This window comes from Pseudophryne corroboree, chromosome 4 (genome assembly GCF_028390025.1).
Source record: "Pseudophryne corroboree isolate aPseCor3 chromosome 4, aPseCor3.hap2, whole genome shotgun sequence".
NCBI lineage: Eukaryota > Metazoa > Chordata > Amphibia > Anura > Myobatrachidae > Pseudophryne > Pseudophryne corroboree.
The window spans coordinates 451,800,702-451,822,945 of NC_086447.1; the positions used below are offsets into that span (position 1 = coordinate 451,800,702).

Below are 22,244 nucleotides of genomic sequence, written 5' to 3' on the forward strand. Positions count from 1 at the left end.
AACATAGCAGAAACGGGTAAATTATAAGACAAATTAAATGAATCCCTTGTACCCAAAGTGAACTTGGACCTTTGCAAAGGCTGAGACTCCTCCGTTAGATCTGGCGGTCTCACCCGGGACTCCGATCTTGCCGCTCGTGTCGAGCGGCGGCCAATTCTAATTGCAACCCAGCCATTACATTTGCGTAACATAGGATCTGGGAATGAAACCGGGTTTCGGAGTGGAAACCTACAAAACATACTGAACATGTGGTAGAGTCATGTACAGACATTGCAGTAAAACTTCCTTTTAGTCTTTGGTGGTGCCGTACTCATTATGCAGACAGACAATACAACAGACAAAGACAGACACTTGCACGACTCAGTAAAATTGTTACTTAAGGTGTGTAATATATATATATATATATATATATATATATATATATATATATATATATATATAAGGCCGAAGTGCAGTTCACATGGCCAGCCTATATAAAACCTGAACCAAAAATTCCCACTAACACCCCTGCGCCTCCGGTGGAGTAGAGATGTAGGACAGGAACGTTCTGGAATTACAAACAGGAAGAAACAGGAAGCATGGTTAAAATGGCCCCCATGTCATGCTTACAGTGATAATCACAGGTCAGGTTACAATACATGCCTCCTGTGTTTAATAAAGGCTCAATAGTCTATTAATACAACCTATGGTGGATATGAAATCTGGCAGCCTGTCATGCAGCCTATTATAAGTTTTTCTCCCTAGCAGCAGCGCTGCCTGTGAGCAGACTTGTCCCCCCCCCCCCTTCCCCCTGTGCTCCGTGTAGCGCTGTGTCTCAGCGGGGAGCGGGTGCCGGGAAGCTGACCTTGGTGTCATTGCAGGGAGGCGGGGGACGCTTGTGAGGAGAGCGGCCGAGTGAACCGAGTTCGGCTGGCTGGAGCGGCGCGTAGCGGCTTCCGGCGGTGCTAGTGTGAGCGCTGAGCTGCGGAGGTTCTCCCCCTCTTAGCGCTGGAGCAACTTTGAAGTCCGTACAGCGAGGACGGAGCGGCTGTATTAGCGGCGGGTGCGGGCGGCGGTTAAACACGGACCCCACACAGCGGGGCGGCAGCGTGCGCTGACCGCCCCGTCCCCCCCAGCATACCTTCTCTCCTTGTAGGGAGGGCTGCGACGGGGCTTCTTTCTGTAAGCTCCGTCCAGCTCTTGCAGCAGTTCAGTGGGCTGCGTGTGGCTGTGAGGGTGCTCTTTGTGAGGACCGACACGCCATGCGCTGCTCTGTGCAGCGGCACTATCCCGGACCCATGTTTTTAGTAGAAACTGGGAAGGGATGTGCTAAAGTAGTAATAAAAAAGTAAAAATTAAAATTAAAATCAAAAAATATTCAAAGAAAAGTGTGGATCCCCACACAAGCCTTGTTAGTGCATGAGCACAGAAAAAATACTGAGGTACTCTGGGATATGGAGGGGTGGAGAGTTCTAAATTTAAATATTCAGTGCCCTGTTTCCTGCGGAAGCCGTCCATATCCCAAGAGTACTCCAGTGACCCCTAGTGGATGAAAAAGAAACTTTAATTAGTATTTTAACATTGTCTACATACTGGTGCTGGCAATGGGGCGCCTATAAACTGTCCACACAAAGATCGTCTTAACGCCACATGTATTCCTTTAAAACAACCATCTACACCAAGGATGGACAATTATTTCAGCCATTTGAGAAACTTCACAGACTTTAATAAACTATTATGGGCTGCACACAAAATAATGTGCATTTATATTGCCTGCCAATAACATGTTATAGTATTTACTGTATGTTTTCTCTAGCTAGAGCACTGAGCTAGTAGCACTGTATCTTTTTAGTGATCACTGTTTAAAAAAAAAAAAAAAAAAAAAAAAAAAAAAGCTATTGCAAATCATTAGTCCTCAGATAGTCCAGTCCATAAATATGCAAGTATCTCGATCACCAAATGAAGAAAAATATGATATGTGTGAGTGAATAAATGAACCCTGAAACTTCGGCTGTATGACAGCTTAATACAAGTTCTTACTTAAGACTCAGAAGGCCGCCTATCAATTATTCCTATGTCAATTTATTGAGTAGGGTATCAGAGCAATGACAACTGTACACAGCATGTGAGTGCCAAACTATGGGGTCTATTTACTAAGCCTCAGATGGAGATAAAATATCGGCCAACCAGCTCCTTATTGTCATTTTTCAAACACAACCTGTGACATAGCTGTTAAGAGCGGATTGGCTGGGAATTTATCTCCATCCACGGCTTAGTAAATAGACCCCTATTTCTGCTAATATTATATATATATATATATATATATATATATATATATATATATATATATATATATATGATGCGTGCGTCCATAGGAATGTATGGGTGCTGTGAATAGTCCCTTGTACCAAGTTGCACTTGCGGCACGGATAGTTGACAGCGCTACATCTGTGTAAATCCCCTACTAGACCAACTGGCTGTTCAGCTGCCAGCCTGAGTCAGACCCAAATTGCCTGATCAACACCTGCCTTTTGAAAAAGCTGCCCGTGTGGCAAAGAAACACATCTAGAATACAGGTGCCCTGTGCTGGGAGTGTTTCTCTACTGTGCCTTTGAAGTGTGGAGATGCCCTTACACAAAGCTGTGGCACATACCGTCCTGCACAGGCTGGCTGCTTTATCATTGATACCAGGCCATGGTAGGTGGGCCAATATTTTGGGCCAAAAAATATGTTGTTTATTATAACTGTTCCGATTACCAATGTTCTAAGTAAGTGTTTAGAGTGTGCACCTGTATTTTCTGTGTGGCACAACAAGTCTCAGCATGGTAGCACCTCTTATTAGGTTTAGAATTAGGGTGTGCAGTCCAGACCTCCCTTCCTTGGATACAAGGTAGAAAGGTTTGTCTCCATATACTGAGCCATTTGCATAACAATCTAAATCACACATCCACAGACCACTCGTGATGGTGAGTGTTTTATACTGTACTTTGAGACACCATTGTGAATAGGCTCTGGGAGCATTCCTGACCACTGACAGCAGCACTGCTATAACTGTATTAGGACTGACTTACAGATGTTAATGGAAACATTCAGCGTGCTTACAAAGTTTCAGCTGATAGATACATTACAGAATTCTTATTGCAACTTTGTATTTACTTGTAGGAGTTATTTAGAGGAATTGATATAAACTAACCTCTCAATGTTTTAATGCATTTTAGACTACCAGTAGTTTAGATTTTATTGTCATTTATATGAAAGACTGACAAAATAATTTTTCTTTTGTTTAATTCATGTAATTTGATTCCTGAGGGCTCCCCCAGCACCTGCTTTTTGGGGGGATTTCTCAGTTACAGTAATTCTGAAGGAAATGGTATCTCCCCTGTGCATACGGCAGCAGTTGAATGCATTTCAGGTGAACCAGAATGTCAGGATTCCTGGGCAGTAGTTGTCTTTCTTTTTGCCATATTGCTTGGTGGGCTGCATATGGCAGCCCATGAGACGTATGTTGCGCACTCCTGATCTGTACTGTCATTATTGGTCTCAGCTGGAAATATCAAATGTAATAGTGTAAAGAAAGGGGTGGAGTGGATGATGCCCTATAGAGAAAACGGTCAGTTACATTTTAGGTGGAAGATGTCTGCAGCTTGGTGGATATACCCTACAAATCACGTGATGCGTCTTTCTAACATAAAAGACTGACACTTTGCAGATCTTGGGACATTAATGAAGATAGTATTGATATTTGATTCCATCTTAAATACTTTTGCCCAATCTTAATTGGATTAAAGTATTTAAAATAGAATAAAATACTCAATACTACTTTACTTGCACATACAGTATCAGTATCTGGCAGATATTTTACCTCCATCCTCAGTCGTAACAGTCTCTTGCTTTTCCTTCTCATCCTTTATAAGTCTCTGAATGGCACATAAAATACTTTTGATGGCAGATTCCACGTGCCCCGAGTAATTTTTTACGTATTCTTCGTCAGACTCTTTGTTCCCTATTGACAAAGATTGCTAATGTAAGGCAACAGACAAGTAAAGGAACATTTAAAGCACTATATTACACAGTGATAGACTGGACAAATTAAGCAACAAGTTGCTCATGCTACAACAATACAGAATCCCAAGGATTCACAGTGTTTATGGATGCAGCCAGTGAAGCAGAAAGGGCAAAAGTTGAACAAGCATGTATACAGTCCAGTACAGCTGCCATGAAGGAAAGAATGACAAGTTTGGGTAAGTGATTACACATTTCTCTTCCACAACTGGGGAAGTTATTTTTACCTGCCTACCTTTATCATCTGTGCTATCTGTGTCACCACGTCCTACCTGTCTTAACTAATATCTGCACTCTCCTCTCTGTGTGTGCACATTAATTTGTTCTATACCGGTACCCAGGTTCTCTGTCTATTAGTATGAAGTCTGATCTTGTCAGTTTCAGGCTATACTCATTTTCTCTATGAATGGCACATTCCTGTTTATCCCTATAAACAAACCCTTGTCTATATGCATCTATGTGTTGTCTCTGCTTGCCTTTAAGGAATGATCCTGCCTTTGGCATTAGATAAAGTACAGCACCAGAACACACACACACACACTGGAGGCAAGAGCCTAGATGGTAGATTACATGACAGTAATCACTTCCTGTGGAAGTCCTTCTTACTCTTTGCTCTTCCTATTGCTTGCAGTCGGGATTTCCATAAGGTAAACTCTTTAACAGCAACACGGACTTCTTCCCTGACGTAGTGGATGCTCTTCAGAAAGGTCATGTGCTGTGCAGCCTCTCTCACTTCTGTCTCAGGGAGAACAAACAGCAGCTCCACCTCCTTTAAGTCATGGGCTATCTCTTGCATGGTATCCAACGCCACAGAGCAAGTCTCAAAATCTTTCCTATTAGGAAACAACAAAATGATTACAAAAAAAAAAAAAGCACTGCTAAATGTGATACCTTATGGTTATGGTGACATAGTACTTGTAAATGTACATGGGAAACACAAAAGTGCAGTACAGATATGAAACCACTAAGATTCTATAAAAGGCAGACATTGCAGAACCTACTAAAACTGGCTTACTCAGGCCCATTTATTTAATAAATAATCATCATAGCTTTTATCTCATCTTTTCTCTATAATTACCGGGAACTAGACTGCAGAAAAATGAACAACCTAGTTATTACTTTGTATTGTACTTCATGCTTGGCACTTTCAGTAAATCTGATTTTGGCTGGATATTTTTCTTGCCAGTCAGACTTAGACATTGTCAAGAACTCGTGTTTTTGTTGTAAAATTAAAGCCCTTGCATAACCGTAAAGGGCTGGAAATCAGCACACATACAGTAATAATGGTAATCATTATCTTCCCATTAATACATTTTACAGATGGCCATTAGTAAACTACATATAAGGAAGACGCACCAAGAATAAAACAGTGTCCTGCAGGACTGCTGCCGGATCTTGTCCACAGCTGATTTTGTGGTCTTAATCTCTGCTGACATCTTGGTAACTGTAGCTCTCAGCTGCTGCCAGTCATTGTCTGATCTGCGCATGGTGCATAGTTTCGGCAGCCAGTCTGCTGCAGCTGGAGAAGGAACATTCAGCACCCCTGCAGTAGGATAGGCTTCTTCAGATTTCATTTCTTGACTTTGTTGTATGTCACTTTCAATGTTGTTTACTGGACAACATTCGAGAAACCATGAAAACTGCTCCAATAGAATACTGCACTGCATAGCCACGCGCTGCAATCGGTCAAGCCACTGCTGTACCCCATCCTGGGGAGGGAAAGCGATCTTGTAGTCATTCCACACATCCAACCGGCTGCTGACCTCCTGCATGCAACTCAACAAGTTTCTGAATAGAATGGAAAATACATGAGTAAAATGAAAACATTAACATAAGAATTTATGAAATTTGAAGGATTGGAGGCTACCTGAGAATAACCCACTGCTCAGTGATGGCAGTGAGGGAACTCCTCTGTTTTCCGAGGATCTTTAAAAGATGACCAGAAAACCCCTTACATCGCTCAATGTTTCCCAAGCCAAGTTCCTAGACAGAGCATAATAGAAAACAGCAAAGTAAGGAGCTGAATAAATGATGTGCACAAGCAATATCCAACTGACATTTACTAACTGTATTTAACAAACAACCTAACCATCCTAGCATTGGTTGATGTACAAAGGCCTTGGCAGGAAACCAGCAGAACTCCCCACTACTTATACATCACAAATCGAGAAATATAATAAAAAACGAAAACAAACTGAGCGGAAGCCTCCTACAATTGTATTCATAGAAAAAAGAGGATTTTGGTACTTACCGATAAATCCATTTCTCTGAATCCCCTAGGGGACACTGGAGTTCCATTATACAGTAGGGGTGTGAAGCTTGCAACCGGAGGTGTGGCACAATCTAAAATAAGCATCGTCTGCACAGCCGGTTCCTCCCCCTTCACAGCAGTCCTCCCTCAGTTTTTAAAATTGGACTGAGAGAATAGGACATGACACTTGAGCACATGGCGAGGAACCGAACCATACAACCTATCAAACAGCACCCAAGAACTCTTAACTGGAAAATCAACGCTGTTTGGACAAACTTTGTACAATCCATATTAGGCACAGAGCCACAATGTGATTTGATCCTATGACCTTGTTTGTCAAAGTCCAGGGACTAACTACGTGAGTCACAAGAGTCCTTTGAACAGGAAGTGTGAACCCAGCAGACTGACAGCACCGAGGCGGGCGTCCAGTGTCCCCTAGAGGATTCAGAGAAATGGATTTATCGGTAAGTACCAAAATCCTCTTTTCTCTTTCATCCACTAGGGGACACTGGAGTTCCATTATACATTAGGGGACGTCCCAAAGTTATCCCCCAGGGAGGGAGTGCTGTCTGTTGCCTGTAAAACCAAACGTCCGAACTAAGAATCCTCGGAAGCAAAGGTAGCAAACTTGTAAAATTTCGCGAACGTGTGGGCTGAGGACCACAATGCCGCCCTGCAAAGTTGAGCCTTGGAAACCCCTCTGGCCGCCGCCCATGAGTCGCCCACTGGTCGGGTGGTAGGAGCACCCGTCTGAAACGGAACCTGTTTGCGACATGGAATGTAAGTTTGCCGAAAGGCAAGACTAGACCAAGACTGCTGAGATGCTGGCTAACGCTTTTGAGGCTCATCACAAAGAACCAAGACATGGTCCGACTTTCTGAGGATGATGTAACCTGTAGGCAAACCCGGTAAACTCGGACAACAGCCCAGGACACGTCTCTATCTGTGAGACCCGGAAAATATGATACTACAATTGGTTGAGTTACTCGAAGTTCCGAAACAACCATAGGAAGGAAAACTGCTTTTGTACGGAGTACTGCCCTAAAGCTCCCAACCTAGAAACCAGCCTGGCCGGAGCCAAGGCCAGCAGTAACGTGACCGTCAAAGATCGCTATCTCAGGTCTGTTTAAACACCAAATCTAAGTGCCAAGACGCAGTAGGAGAACGAAGAAGGGGGTTGGATACCCCGAACCCTTTGTAAAAAGGTTTGAACCTCTGGCAAGGATGTCAACCGCTGTCGAAATAGGACGGACGGACCCGAAACTTGACCGCTTAGAGAACCCAGCCTCTGTCCTACTTCCTGACCTGCCGAAATGAGAAGTAGAAGTGAGGAGAAGTGGAAGAACGCAGAATTTCACCCACCTCATGACACTAGCCCTAGTAGAACCTCTACTAATTCTTGTAGTAAGGTATGTCTGTTACCGGCTTCCTAGCGGCAATCATCGTAAGAATAATTGATCCCGGTATCCCTCTGTTTCAGAGAGTCCGGGTTTCAATAACCGCGCCGTTAAAAGCAGCCCGTTTCTGGATGTTGGCAACGGTCCCTGAGATAGCAGGGCCCCTCACTGAGGTGACTTTTCAAGGATCTTCAGTCAGTAACCCACGCAGCGGGCCAATCTGGTGCGAATATAATCACGACACTCGCTCTCGTTTCAACCCACTTCAGAACCCTGAGAATGAGTTGTAAAGGTGGAAAAATGTAAACCTTCCTATAACACCAAGAAAGTGCTAATGTGACCACTCCTTTAGCTGCTGGATCTCTTGTCCTGGACACAGCCTTTGTAGCTTCCTCTAACGCCATTCCGTTCCTCTTTCCTCCTTGACGGTTTACGTATGCCGTCGTCGTGACGTAGTTCGACTGCATCCTTATGTGTTGACCCATGACTTGGCCCTTTGGCCAAGAAAAAGGTATTCTCCAGGAGCGGCCAACTGTTCTGAAACTAATGCTATTCTAAGACGGCACCCCAACCTTTGAGGCTAACGTCTGTTGGCAGGAATCACCAATTCCAACTGCCGAATCTCTAGCCTGCTGCGAGATTCCTGTGCAATGACAAATAAAAGTAAGGAAGCGCGTATGCGTGGTGGAAGTCGGAGTCTGACCTTGCTCCCTGAGCAATGAGGGTCATCTGTAATGGACGGGAATGAAGCCTGCCCGAAAATTTCCACACAGAGGTGTAGAAAATCGTCTGTGACCTCAGTACCTGAGCATCTAATCTCTGTAGGTCCTGGACCTTGTTCTTTGGTAGGAATCCTCTCAGTTGTACCCTGTCCAAGAGGAGACTGAGGAATTGAATCCGTTGAGTTGGCCAGAGGTTGGATCTCTGGAAATTCATAATCTCCCCAAGTTGAACGAGAAATGGATGGGATGTCTGAACATCTCTGATCAACTGGTCTTCAGAGGATGCATTGATTAGCAGGTCGCCTAGATAAGGACCTATCGTGACTTCAACAGTCCCGAGTCTGCAACCATGAATGCCATGATCTTCTGTAAAGAGTCTTGGGGCCTGTGAGAGACTGAACGGCAAGGCCCTGAATTGGTAGCGATCCATCAGCAGTGCAAACCTTAAGAAAGCCTGGTGAGAGGCCCAGATTGGGATATGTAGATATGCATGTTCTAAACCAGCAATGATCAACTGGATTGATTCCAGCTTGAATTTGTAGACACTTAGCGACCGGCTAAAAACTTTTAAATTGAGTATCGGCCGGACTGTCCTGTCTGACTTGGTATGACCAAAGTATTGGAGTAGAGAGCCATTTCTCACTGAGAGGCGGCAACCGGGAGAATGACCTCTGAACGTAGCATTCTTTCCATTGTCGGCAGTAGCTCTTATTCTTCCCGAGGGCACCGAGGCAACTCCAGACCTTCGACCACCAAGGGGAATCCCAGGTGAGCCGTGAGACCGTCCTGCCACGGTCTTGTCAGCAGATTTATCCCGCTTTCTGGCTGCCTGTGAGCGGCCTCTACCTCTGCCCCCATGTACTTGTGTACCAAAAACTCTTCCTCGGGCTCGCAAGGACTGAGCTCTCAAGGAATTACACGCTGGTCCCGATAACCTTTCCTAACCTGTGTAATGGTTCTTGTATAAGGAGTAGGCAGACAAGTGGACGCTGTAGCTTGCAAATCCACTTGTCCAACACTGGACCGAAAAACATCTCATCCTCAAAGGGTGGTATTCTACCGCACCTTGGTGTCAGAGTATCCACGCCATTCTCTGTCCGTCTAGCCGATCTGGCTAATGTAGAGATGCGCGATGCTATTCTGTGAATATCCCCAGAGGCTTGACACAAGTGTGAGGCTGAATCTCGAATGTGTTACGCCAGTTGGGTAACTTCTTCCAAGCCATTTTCCCCCTAAATAGCCTGTACTATGCGTCCAGACCATACTCCCATGGCCTTGTCAACCCACGGCAGACGACCGTAGGCCTCTGTGCTGCACCTGCCACAAAATTTTGACGTTAAAGCTGCGTCAACCTCTTAAGGTCGTTATATGAGGTAACGGTAAGATTGTCTTCTTCGACAACCTTCCTAGGAAAACACCCACAAGCGGCGGAAACTCCCACTTATGCTTATACTCTCAGGAAGGGGATAGGTTACTGGAAACCCCTTTTGGAAATTGAAAACGTTAGTCAGGTTGGTTCCCAAACCTCCTCCATTCGAGACTGGAGGGATTTAGGAATTGGAAAACGCTTTTGGAACCCGAACAATTCGAATCTGCGGGCTCCTTTACTTATTGGACCTTAAAGTCTAGGATCACAGATTGTTGTGATTGCCGTGTCCTCTTCTGGAAAATCGGCGTCTAGGTTAGATTCAATGAACTCACCCATCGTATCAATGAGGAGACCCGCTTCCTTTTTGTTTCCGGTACGAGAGGAAGAGGCCCGTCTAACCGCCTTGCACATTGTTTCCGCTTGTGTGAGAGGCGTTAACCTGATGAGAAATTCATCCATCTTCTTTGAGAATCCCGCAGCACTGATTGTTGCGTGCGGGATTCCGGTATCCCATTGGAGATCCTATCAGCAAGGTTATCCTTGTCCTAGCTGGAGCACTGCGCCCGGGTGGAGCGTCTAAGTAGGAATCGCACACCCCGGGACTGCCTTCCTCGGGCTTGAACCCGTGTGCTCTGCTTGATACATTATGTACAAACATACCAGGTCTCTTCCCGTTGGGAGTCCTTTGCATGAAATCGGTTATGGAAACCCCCTACGAGGATATTTCGTGGCGCTTTCACCCTTTAACTAGGAAGAGAAAGGCTGTGAGAAATGACGGAAGTAAAGTTATCGGATCCGGCTGGAATTACTATTCCTTTCTTTATATAGAAACAAGAACAGGACAAAAATATATTTCTATAAATAAAAATAAAAAAATAAAATAAAGTGAAACACCAGCCGACATGCGACCTCCATGCTGCGATGGTTGGGTTTGTATCCGCTTGCTTCTTAATATTTTCGTTAGGATCTTTATAATAGAGGTCCTTTGAAAATACAATTAGTATAGTAAAATTATATGTTTAGGAGATCTCACATTTCTGAGTATATGTTGGCACCAGTAGAGGGAGCTAGTGCTACACATGCAACATCCCTCATGATAGTTATACTAGTGGGAGGGCTTACCCTTCCCTGTAGCTGGCGCCAGATAGGGATTAATAAAATGTCCGACATTTAAATTTTCATGACACTTCATTATGTACTGGCCACTAGTTTCAGGGATATGAGTTAAACATATGGGGAGGCGCGCCTATGTACCGAGTGCCCTCCATTTTTCTTTTATCACGGGGTTATCTAAGTTTAAACCGTTCACCCGGGCTGAATGATCTCTTCAGCCATTCTGAAACTGCAGTGTCCATGGCGCGCTACGGGACCGTTCATACCAAGTCCCGTAGCAGCGCTGTCTCTGCGCGGCTCTCTGCACTCTATGGACCGCTTCTCTTAGACCCGCAGTGGCACAGGGTCCTATGCTCTATGTGGCTCTCTGCACGCTACGGGATAGCTTACCAAGTCCTGTAGCGGCGCTTCTATCTATCCTGGTGACGCACGCTACGGGACAGTTTCACTCAGTCCCGCAGCGGCGCCACTGTCTGATAAACGCTACGGGACCGTTTCACGCAGTCCCGCAGCAGCGCCACTTTCTGATAAACGCTACGGGACCATTGCACTCAGTCCCGCAGCGGCGCCACTGTCTGCCTGTTGATGGACGCCACGGGACCATTTTACTCAGTCCCGCAGCGGCGCCCGTCTGCCCGTGATGGACGCTACGGGACCAATCTCACGCAGTCCTGTAGCGGCGCCTCCTTTGCCTTGCCGCTGAATAGACCGCTGCCCAGTGGGGAGCTAATTATCAAAATTTATATCCTTGGGTAGGATTCAAAACCAGGTCTCAGTGCTTAGTAGCACTGGCTAGTAGATACTGAGCCACAGTGGCTACATATCGCTGTAATAGCTGTTATAGGGAAAATAAAATCAATATACTACCTAACTGCTGCGGGGGCCATTTTAAAAACAATCTGTACTTACAGTTGTTGGTAAGGAGTTGCAGACCCCTTCATCTGGAATCATTGTCACCACTCCTGAACTTTGTCCCCCTTTTATTAGGGGGACGCAGTCTTTTTATCTGGTAAAGCCTGCACCCCCTTTCATTTAGGTGGAATCGGGCATTTACCATCTTTTAGTTTAAAAACCTGCACCCTCCCTTTAGTTAGGAGGGATTGGGTCAGTATAATAAAGGAAAAAGAAAGAAGAAATCAAATAAATCTTCAAGGAGCAGGAGCTCCCTTCTGTACTTGCACCTCCTTTGGCACAATTTTCCAAACTGAGGGAGGAGGGCTGTGAAGGGGGAGGAACCGGCTGTGCAGACAATGCTAATTTTAGATTGTGCCACACCTCCGGTTGCAAGCTTCACACCCCTAATGTATAATGGAACTCCAGTGTCCCCTAGTGGATGAAAGAGAAAGTCAGTTATGAAAGAGCTCATAGTGAAAAAAGTTGATAGCACATGTGGGTGCAAGGCTGAATTCCCCTTTAACACTTAAGCAGCAATTGCAATGTTGTCATAAATACTGAAATGCAATATCTTTATCACTGTGCCAATTGAGGAGAACATTAATTATCTGTGTGTATTATAAGAGATTGCCCGACAGGGGAATTGCATACCCATTCAGACATATTCACAATGTACAAACTAACCGATGCAACTTATTAGAGTTTTGTAACAAACTGTAATAAAAATGTGCACAACACATGCAGAAACAGTGACATTAACTGTGTAGAGAGTAAAAAATGTAACAGATACAAAAAAGAAAAAAATGTATACACTGAAAATACCAATATGTCTTACCTTGGCAGGGGACGCAAATGCCGTCTCCATCCTGGAATTACGTGCAAGAGATTTGTAGAAATACTTCTGACAACCGTCCCAAGTTGCCCTGATCTCAGCTAGCAATCTGAATAGAAAAAGACATTGCCTAAAAAGGGTCTACAGAACCTACAGCACTGCTAAGTCCCATATTTATTTGACAGTTTCAAAACTTATTGTGAGAAAGAAAAAAACAAAAACTCAGTGTGTTTTAGAGCTAAACGCATGGGGAACGTGGTAAATAGAAGTATGAAATAGAAGTCTTGAAAAACGAACTTCTGTGCAAAAATGCATGCTATTAAATACAAACAAAAAAGCTCATATAAATGAAGAGTGGCAGTATAGAACTTGTGTAACTGCAGCTGAAAAGCTTATGTATCTCAAGCTCATATGATAGGAACTCTTCATAATGCTAGGGTATTACAACATGAGAACTACAAAATATAACTCATTTAATTTCAGTAAGAATAATGCATGCACACTACAATATGGTAAAAGCAAAGAGGTCATTAATAAGCACATAAAAGCTTTATGTAGTCTATAACTTAAATAGCAAATAAAAGTCATACTCCGCATTGGTTTCAAGGGTGCTATTTGAAATGGTCAAAGCGCTATGGAGGTCCAAAGGGTGGAGGAAAAGTAAATCTTGATTGTTCTTGGTACGTATCCATGCAAGTCCTTTCCGATATGACAAACCTACAATTTATGAGAATAAAGACATAACGGGCCTCAAACACAATGCAAGAAGTACAGTATGTGGGCAACAGAAAAAAGCTAATCCTGTATTTTTAACTCATATTTTATTTAATTAAATATATTACCATTAAACAGCAAAACATACGTTTACATTGCATAAACTTGTCTCTCTGGGCATAGCCAGGTCAAAAACAAAGTGGAATCAGCAACACTTTAAAAACAGACACACAGTGTAGGTGGTTGGGTATGCGTGACCAGCGGTCAGGAGACCGCCGGTATGGTGACCCTGCTAGTCGGCATGCCAACTGTCGGGATTCTAAGGGGGTGGGATGTAGGGGGGGTTTGGGACCGGCAGTCACATAACTAGATCACAGTGTACAGTAGGTCTTTGGAACGTTTAGCACCTCTGTATCCACTGCAGGAGGATGTGTTTATGTTTTATAATCAATACTTGAAATGCATTAATTTTTGAACATTGAACTTAATGTAAACCTGCACTTTAGCCTACCTAATTCATAATAGTAGAAAAAAGTCTGCCCTGCTATTTACAACCATGGGAGATCAAAGGATTGGCATCAGATGACTACCATCTGTAGCTGCCATGAAACTGGATCGTCTCTGTAGTTTACAAGGAAACTTATGAAAGTGGGATTCTGTTTCCAGGCATGGGAAGATTACAATGACTGGATAGAATGGCAGTAAGTCAAAGAATCAGATGTGGCAATAGCACAATCCATCAACTGCCGCTAGACCAATGAATTATTGGCAAAGCAAAAATAATCCAATCATTTTGGCTTACACTGTTTACACACAGCCTGTGACAAACAGAGGTGCACTTGTTGACACATCTGCTGCCACCTGCTAAGTTACCAGGATCAAGGATTCCACTTCTCAACTTTGAGGTACACCGAACCTAAAGACTAGAGACTCTTTGCACAAAAGGAACTGGGAAGAAGTTTGGAGTACTATGCCATCTGGCACTACAGGGCAAGTAAATGCCATAAGAGGTTTCTTTCGTAATAGGTGGCAATGGGATCTGTGTAGCATGGCTGATAACTGATCACCGCCTGTAGGGTGAACAATCTTCCACAACGCCAGACCAAAAAGAATGCCTTTCTCGAAGGGGAGAACCTCAAGAGAATGCTTGGACTCTGTATCTGCCTTCCAGGAAAGCCAGCCTAGCATAGACAGTCGTAGCTGAAACCCTGAAAGCTGCCTGGACCATATTCTGCAGTGGTCTGGAGATGTTCTGCCAAGTCTAGAAGATTATCCCTAGAGGTCTGCATGAAGCCCACAAGGAGTTGGTCCAACCAATAATCCATAGATCTAGCCAACCATGATGTAGCCAGCATAGGCCACATAGCTACCCTTGTGCCAATGAATACTGACCGCAGACAACACTCCAGGTTTTTGTCAAGAGGGTCTCTAAAAGATGCAGACCCCAGGACCAGAAGCATAGTTAACTAGACCAACAGAGGAATATAGTTCTCATTTCTGCATGTGAATCAGAATCAGCTTTATTGGCCAGGTGTACTCGCGTACACCTGGCCAACGGTACAGTGCATCACCAAGCAGCAACATGAAGGGGGAATACATAGCATAAGAAAGGGGAAAAACGTATGAGTTCTACTGCACATTGCAACTGTACGATAGACTCGACATATTATACATGTTAGACTTTTTAGATATTGTTCAGCTGGTGGACAGCCAGTGGGAAAAAGCTTTTAATGGATCTGGTCGACTTCGCGGGAATGGACCTGTAGTGTTTGCCTGATGGAAGCGGTTCAACCGTTTGTGACCTGGGTGCTGCATATCTGAAGAGACAAAGCTCCTGGGAATGGCAAACTTATTATTCAGAGTTTTCCAGACCTCTGTGATAAGTTCTGAAAGATTCAAAGACAACAGAACAGTAAACGTCCTCTTCTACCTACCCTTTAGATGGCCTAGAGGCTTCAGCTGGAGAGCCATCGCTCTTCTGCGGAAACATCTCTTCAGGAAGCTCCCCCATCCTCATCCTCCGTTTCACCCAAGGGAAGTCGGGCAAAATGACAATACTTCTGTGACTCCCAGAGTCGCAGGTTCTCAAAGAATTGTTAAAAATAGGGAGGGACCTTTACAAAACCAGAAGCCTACCACTTCATAGATTGGACTCAGGCCAGTTCTGTCACCAAAGGTGACAAAGAATCTGTCGTTTCCTGGGGTCCAACAGATTGCTCTTTAATAGGAACAACAGTGGTCAGAAGAGCACAAGCCTGTTATTCACTCTTGTCAGCCATCAAATGTGTAATGCCTTGGGGCAGCAGGCCTGTGCTGACCTGGGGGTCCCCGTGCCGAGGACTTAGAACTAAGTGTTAGGGACCTACCAGATGAGGTCACCTGGTCGCAGTTGGTGGGCCCATATTTTTGGACAAAAAATTATACTAAGCACCTCAATTTTGCTCTATGTTAGATTGAATAGTTTATTATAATTATTCTGATTAGCAGTGATTAGTATTTTGAGCAGGCCTGGCCAACCTGTCGCTCTCCAGCTGTGAAACTACAGGTCCCAGCATGTGACACGGCATAGTTGGATTTGTAGTTTAACAGCTGGAGAGCCACAGGTTGGCCAGGCCTGATCTAGAGTGTGTATCTGCATTCTCTCTTTTTTCTGTATGCTTGTGTCCACGCAGGCTTTGTCACGAAGACGCAGCAACCCCTGAATTTGCATGTAACTAAGTCCCGCATAACAGTCAGTGCATAGGGTCCCTGAATCCAGATGGCCATGCGATAATTTAATATTACATTGGGCACATGTAAAAAAAAAAAAAACATAACTACTGCACACCCTTAGAGGAGTTTCCCTGGTCAGCCATGGGAAAACCGTAAATAACTAAAGAACAGCTAGAATGCAGATTACATATCAAATACAATTAGAAATAAATACTTAGTATTCCAGAACAGGCTGTAGCCATGGGATGCTCTGGATAGAAACTACACCTCTCAATATAATAGCAACATTAGTCAAACTCAACAGAAGATTACATACCAGTTTTAGACAGCATTTTAAAAAGCTCAGAAAGTGCCCTTTGCTTCTGCATGAGGATGTGTTTGGCCTCCGTTCTCTGCTTCTCCTTATCCGTGGTCTGGTCTATAGTAAGATTCTGAAGCTCATTCACAGATTCTATGACGCCCTCTGCAATGAAAACAGAAAATGCTGAAGCGGTCTTGAATTTAACAGCACAAGAAGTTGCTGTGAAGGCTGCATTTGGAATAAATTGGACAAATAATCAGACACATTCATAAGTGTACCGGCATACTTCAGCTACGTTGAATACCTGTAAATCCATTGAGATTTTCACACAAAGTTGGAGTTGAGCTCTTCTGTACAAATGTAGAGCACAACTGCCTCATTCTTTTTGTCAATTTAGGGAGACGACACTGAAGAGAATCTGCTGAATAAATGTCCTCGCCACAATTTAGCTGTGAAAGCAAATACATGCATGACTGTCTTATGATGGGTGAACGTGATCTCAGCAAACCATGCTACAAAGACCCAATATGTAAACATGAATGGTGACATGCTGACACTTCATGGCAGTGATAGGATATAACCACAGACAAATCCTTCCCATTTAAAGTAGTATGGCTATGTAGTTATCTTCAGAGAGTTGTCTGTTACAATACTGTCACTCATTTAGACATGAAATAAACACCCATTTCTAATGTGACATACACATATTGCCCACCACAATCATGTGAACGCTCCCTAAACAGCAGTAGTCTAGTGCGAAACTTACTTCAAAATACCCCCCCTCCCCACCTTCTTACACACAATAAGATTACATCTCATTTCCTTACCGGTGCACTGCTTGCTCTGGATACAGCCGCCTTGAGGACAGAAGTGAGCTGTTCCACAGTGTGTCTTTTTACTTTTAAGTCTGTTGCAGCATCTGTGAGCTCTAGTTTCTCTTCATGGACACTTTCTACTAATGCTGGGCAAGATGGCTCACAGAGAGCAGACTCAAACTTCTTGGTGTACTTAAAAAGTGTTCTAAAAGGAAAGTGAGGGATCAGCATGAATTGTAGATCAAGGTGAGAACATCCACACTGGTAAGTTGCATACAGCAATAATGCCTGACTACTCCTTCATTGGTTACTGTACTTACAATTTTAAACTATTGGGGATTCAACAAACCGCACCTCTTAGACAATAACACAGAACCTTTTATTTAAGCACAGACTTACCGATGGGTCTTCTCCACTGACTGTTTTACAGACCAAAAACTAACATCATTCCACCTGGATATTTTCACAAAATCCTGCAAAAGATATTACATCAATGTCATAGTCACTTTTCATTATTAAAAAAAAAATTACTATTAAGTGTAAACAATTCCCAACCCAAAATAGAAAGGTCTTTAAAGTGAGCAAATATTCCAAAGCAAATGAGTGAGTTCTATACTCATACAGTATATGGAGGACAGCAAAAGATCCCAGGCTGTCACAGAACCTGATTCTATAGAAGTAGCTATTGCCTTAACTGTACACAATGAGGTTACAAGAAACACAAAATGAAAACAACTTTGTGCAATTTAAATGTGAGAACTATGAAGGTGATCTAGCAGATACATTTACTGTAAGTCAGTATCTGGATGGATTCCTTTAATGTCAGGGGGAAACAGATGGCCGTTTTCTGCCAGAATTCTTTTAAACCATTGTACCCTTTAGAACCCTCCTGTTTGCAGTACATCTCCGATATCAAGAAAGTGCATTGTGAGTGTGACATACACATACGTACTTTTAGTTCTTTTTCCACTGGATTACGTAATTCATGGATTCTAGCTTGAACTGATGGCAAAAACTGCCTATAATAATTGTACAAATTCCACAGCAGACTGCAAAGAGGATCTGCAATACAAAAACAAAAAGTCTACTAAAAATAGGGTTTGCTCACAACACGTTGGGCTAATGGAAATGTAGGTACGAAAGAGAAGTATCTTCGTGAGAAGAAAAAATAAAAGAATGTAGTACAGCACTAACTTTAAGCACATACAATTAGAAACTGATAAAGACTGCCAGACCAGTCAATGTGTTTGTGCATGTCATGGATATTACAAAAGCATTGATTTTACTTCATTGGTCTTTTATACTCTATTCATTATGCCCACATTATAACAGTGTAATGCATATCATTTACTACCCTATATCCCCTAGGTTGTGTTTTGTACTTTTTACCTGTAGGTGCAATTTATATATCTAATGAATATTTAGCAGTCAAATGCTGGGTACACACCTATAGACTTATCTGTAGACGTATTAGGCAGTGTGTTGTGCATACACACTGCCTGATCAATCGTGAGTGATGCCATGAACTGGGCAGGCACTTACATGCGCCAGGCCAGTTGCACTGTCAATCACCACCGGCTTGTGCAACGAGCGTATGGGCGGTCAGCTGACTGCCCATATTGACAGCACGATGCACCAATATATCTGTAGATAAATTGATCATAGTCTGTACAGCACAGTCGATGCGATACTGTATATCTGTGAATGAAGTCGTTGACAGACATATCACTGGTACACACTGGCCAACATACCAGCAATATATCGGCCATTCAATTGGCTAGTGTGCAGCTGGCATAAGACATAATATAAAATACACACACTGGTTATTTCAACGTTTCGAAGGTTTAATCCTACGTCGTCAGGATAATAAAACAGTACAAACACTCACCCTTAAATACCTCACCACGGCATGTGCTACAGCTGGACCCGGAGGCGGATTGACGGCGCCCACAGATGACGTCATCATTCGCTCCCCGTTTCCATAACAAAACAAAACTGTGAATTAAAAAAACGGACTGTCAGATACAGCAGTTGGAAAGACATTTGATACATATAGACATTGTTACATAATATACAGTAATGTAATTCCACAATATTTTCCAGGCACAATGTAGCCGGTATCTTATCAAAGCCGCATGGTACCTCAAGCAGTATAACCTAAAATAATATCTATTTCACGGAGACCGACCAACCAGAGGAGCTCAGGATGTCGATTATATTACAGAACATAATTAAAGACAAAATAAAAATAAAATATCTTGGACCAGTATATTTAATGAAAATCTTGTACTCCACTGTTTTCTTTAATAAAGTGACACTGTTAAATCACTCTCCAATATTGCAACTTTACTGATTAAATATACTGGTCCCAGATATTTTATTTTCACTTTAATTATGTTGTGTAACAATCGACATCCTGAGCTCCTCTGGTTGGTCGGCATCCGTGAAATAGATATTGTTTTAGGTTATATTGCTTGAGGTACCATGCGATTATGATAAGAGACTGGCTACATTGTGCCTGGAAGATATTGTAGAATTACATTACTGTATATTATGTAACAATGTCTATATGTATCAAATTTCTTTCCAACTACTGTATCTGACAGTCAGTTTTTTTTAATTCACAGTTTTGTTTTGTTGTTATGGAAACGGGGCGCGAATGAGGACGTCATCTGTGGGCGCCGTCAATCAGCCTCTGGGTCCAGCTGTAGCACATGCCGTGGTGAGGTATTTAAGGGTGAGTGTTTGTACTGTTTTATTATCCTGATGACGAAGGATTAAACCTTCGAAACTTTGAAATAACCTGCAGTTTGTGCCTTCATTTCTGTGTGCCACCGACGTCCGTTCTGTATCTGGCTTTCCGGCGCTGGGGAGATCCACGGAGGGCACCGGAGCATTATTCCATTCACGGGGAGTGCTGCCTATTCGGACAGTGTATATACACATTATATATATATATATATATATATATATATACATATACATACATACACACAGTGGGCAGTAGGTAGTGAGGTTGTACAGGAATGCACAGCCATGCAATGATCTATAATTTACAGATAGTGGGAGGGACAGGACAAAGGGTCCCCACTGGCAGGCCCTGATGTAACACCACTGTGCTCAATGCCAGTGTATATATAAAAAGCAGCAGCTCACTGTGCAGTACATAAGGGGAATAACACAATGTACAGTGCATTTGCAAAAATCTCAAAACAACTTTATTCACTTCGTCATTGTGTGTAGAATTTTGAGGGGAAAAAAATGAATTAATTCCATTTTGGAATAAGGCTGTAACATAACAAAATGTGGAAAAAGTGAAGCGCAGTGAATGCTTTCCGGATGCACTGTATGTAACATATGGGCCCAATGTGCTGCAGCATTAGCGCGCTCGCCCACCTACACAGAGGCCCCTGGCAGAAACACTAAGCTACTGCAGCCGGTCTCACCCAGGCTGTTGTGGAACCAGCCAACCTCCATATTGTGGAAAAATCATAAATAAAAAAGAGCAAGCTAGTGACTGTAGCTCTCAACGGAGACCTGGGCTGCGCTGGTATGCTGGGATTTGTGGTGTCACTGAGTGCAGGCTAAGCGGGTGGCAACAATTCCAGCTTTCAAAGTGGGTGAGAACACGTGAGAGTGTCACCCAGGGTGGTGGTGCTGTGCGGCTGTCAGCTGGGGACCGCCGGGAGATGTGCTCGAGAGAGGGGCACGATGATGCATGGTGAAGGGGGGCGAGCAGTGGACTACAAACACTGCTGGTGCCCTAACAAAGCGCAGTGTGTCCTGGCTCCGGGCTAAACACTGGTCAGTCACCCAGATGACAAAGAAGATGGTTGTCCGGAGAGCAGCCCTGTCACACTGCATGCTGTGTGCGTAGCTAAGCAGTGCTGCTAATAGCTCCAGCATGGCTCTTGTTGTTGTGTTTGGTGGGAGAAACCGCTGTCACTAGTGGATCAGTAAGAGTACTGCACCACCTGCGGATCAGAAGGGGGACTGACTGGGGATGAGCAGAGACTGGCCTTCCACAGTCAGCCCCTTCGGGTGGTCATATTCTCCCCATGGGACACCGGTAAGGCTGGCAGGGTCACCCGCATTCAAACCGTGCACATTACCTGCACCTTTCAAGATCTGTCCCCGCCACACCACCCCGGCTGCTCCCTCCTGCTGGCTGTGCCTCACATTACTTGCACCTCCACACCCAGAGGAATCCTCCTGGCAGCCAGGGCTCCTGGTGACCAGAACTGCAGTAGAGACAGTGCTCTCCTACGAAGACTCCAGGACTCATTAGAATAATGCATCCCATCATGGTGACGTGCTGATTGGCCGACCTATTGAGCCTTGGCCATACACACTGAACGATGCACCAATATACAGTATCTGTGTGTGTGCCTGCCAAGCAAGTGTGTCATCAGAGCTGACGAGATATGTCTGAACGGTGCAGTTCACTTACACATGGTTTATACACATCCAACGATATATTGGCTGAACACTATATCGGCCAGTGCGTACCAGCTTAAGGAAAACAGGATTTTAATTACCTACCGGTAAATCCTTTTCTCGTAGTCCGTAGAGGATGCTGAGGTCCATATTAGTACCATGGGGTATAGACGGGTCCACCAGGAGCCATTGGAACTTTAAGAGTTTAACAGTGTGGGCTGGCTCCTCCCTCTATGCCCCTCCCACCAGACTCGGTCCAGAAACTGTGCCCGAGGAGACGACATACTTCGAGAGAAGGAAATACAGATAGTGGCGAGATTCATACCAGCTCACACAACAGGCAAATCTGGCCAACATGCCGGAAAACTCAGCAATAGCTCAAACAGTACTGAAACAGTAAAGAACGCAGAACTCACCTAGGAACCAGGCAGTACTGAACTAAATAACCACTGCAGGAAAACGAAGCGCTGGGCGGGCGCCCAGCATCCTCTACGGACTACTAGAAAAGGATTTACCGGTAGGTAATTAAAATCCTATTTTCTCTTACGTCCTAGAGGATGCTGGGGTCCATATTAGTACCATGGGGATGTACCAAAGCACCCAGAACGGGAGGGAGAGCGCGGAGGCTCCTGCAAAACTGCTTCAC

At 44.0% G+C, this 22,244-nt stretch overlaps 1 protein-coding gene across 1 annotated transcript in view; it reads right to left on the reverse strand.

Annotated features, from left to right (window-relative positions):
• The window catches only part of MDN1 (midasin AAA ATPase 1), a 695,825-nt gene that overhangs the window by 87,193 nt on the left and 586,388 nt on the right, over positions 1–22,244 (reverse strand). The window contains exons 71-81 of the mRNA XM_063916985.1: positions 18,114–18,223; positions 17,561–17,634; positions 17,174–17,366; positions 16,651–16,795; positions 16,362–16,508; positions 13,210–13,336; positions 12,623–12,728; positions 5,909–6,024; positions 5,398–5,829; positions 4,648–4,874; positions 3,842–3,982 (exon numbers count right to left, since the gene is read on the reverse strand). Of these exons, the coding sequence (XP_063773055.1) occupies positions 3,842–3,982; positions 4,648–4,874; positions 5,398–5,829; positions 5,909–6,024; positions 12,623–12,728; positions 13,210–13,336; positions 16,362–16,508; positions 16,651–16,795; positions 17,174–17,366; positions 17,561–17,634; positions 18,114–18,223 (1,818 nt within the window). The remainder of the gene's footprint in view (positions 1–3,841; positions 3,983–4,647; positions 4,875–5,397; positions 5,830–5,908; positions 6,025–12,622; positions 12,729–13,209; positions 13,337–16,361; positions 16,509–16,650; positions 16,796–17,173; positions 17,367–17,560; positions 17,635–18,113; positions 18,224–22,244) is intronic.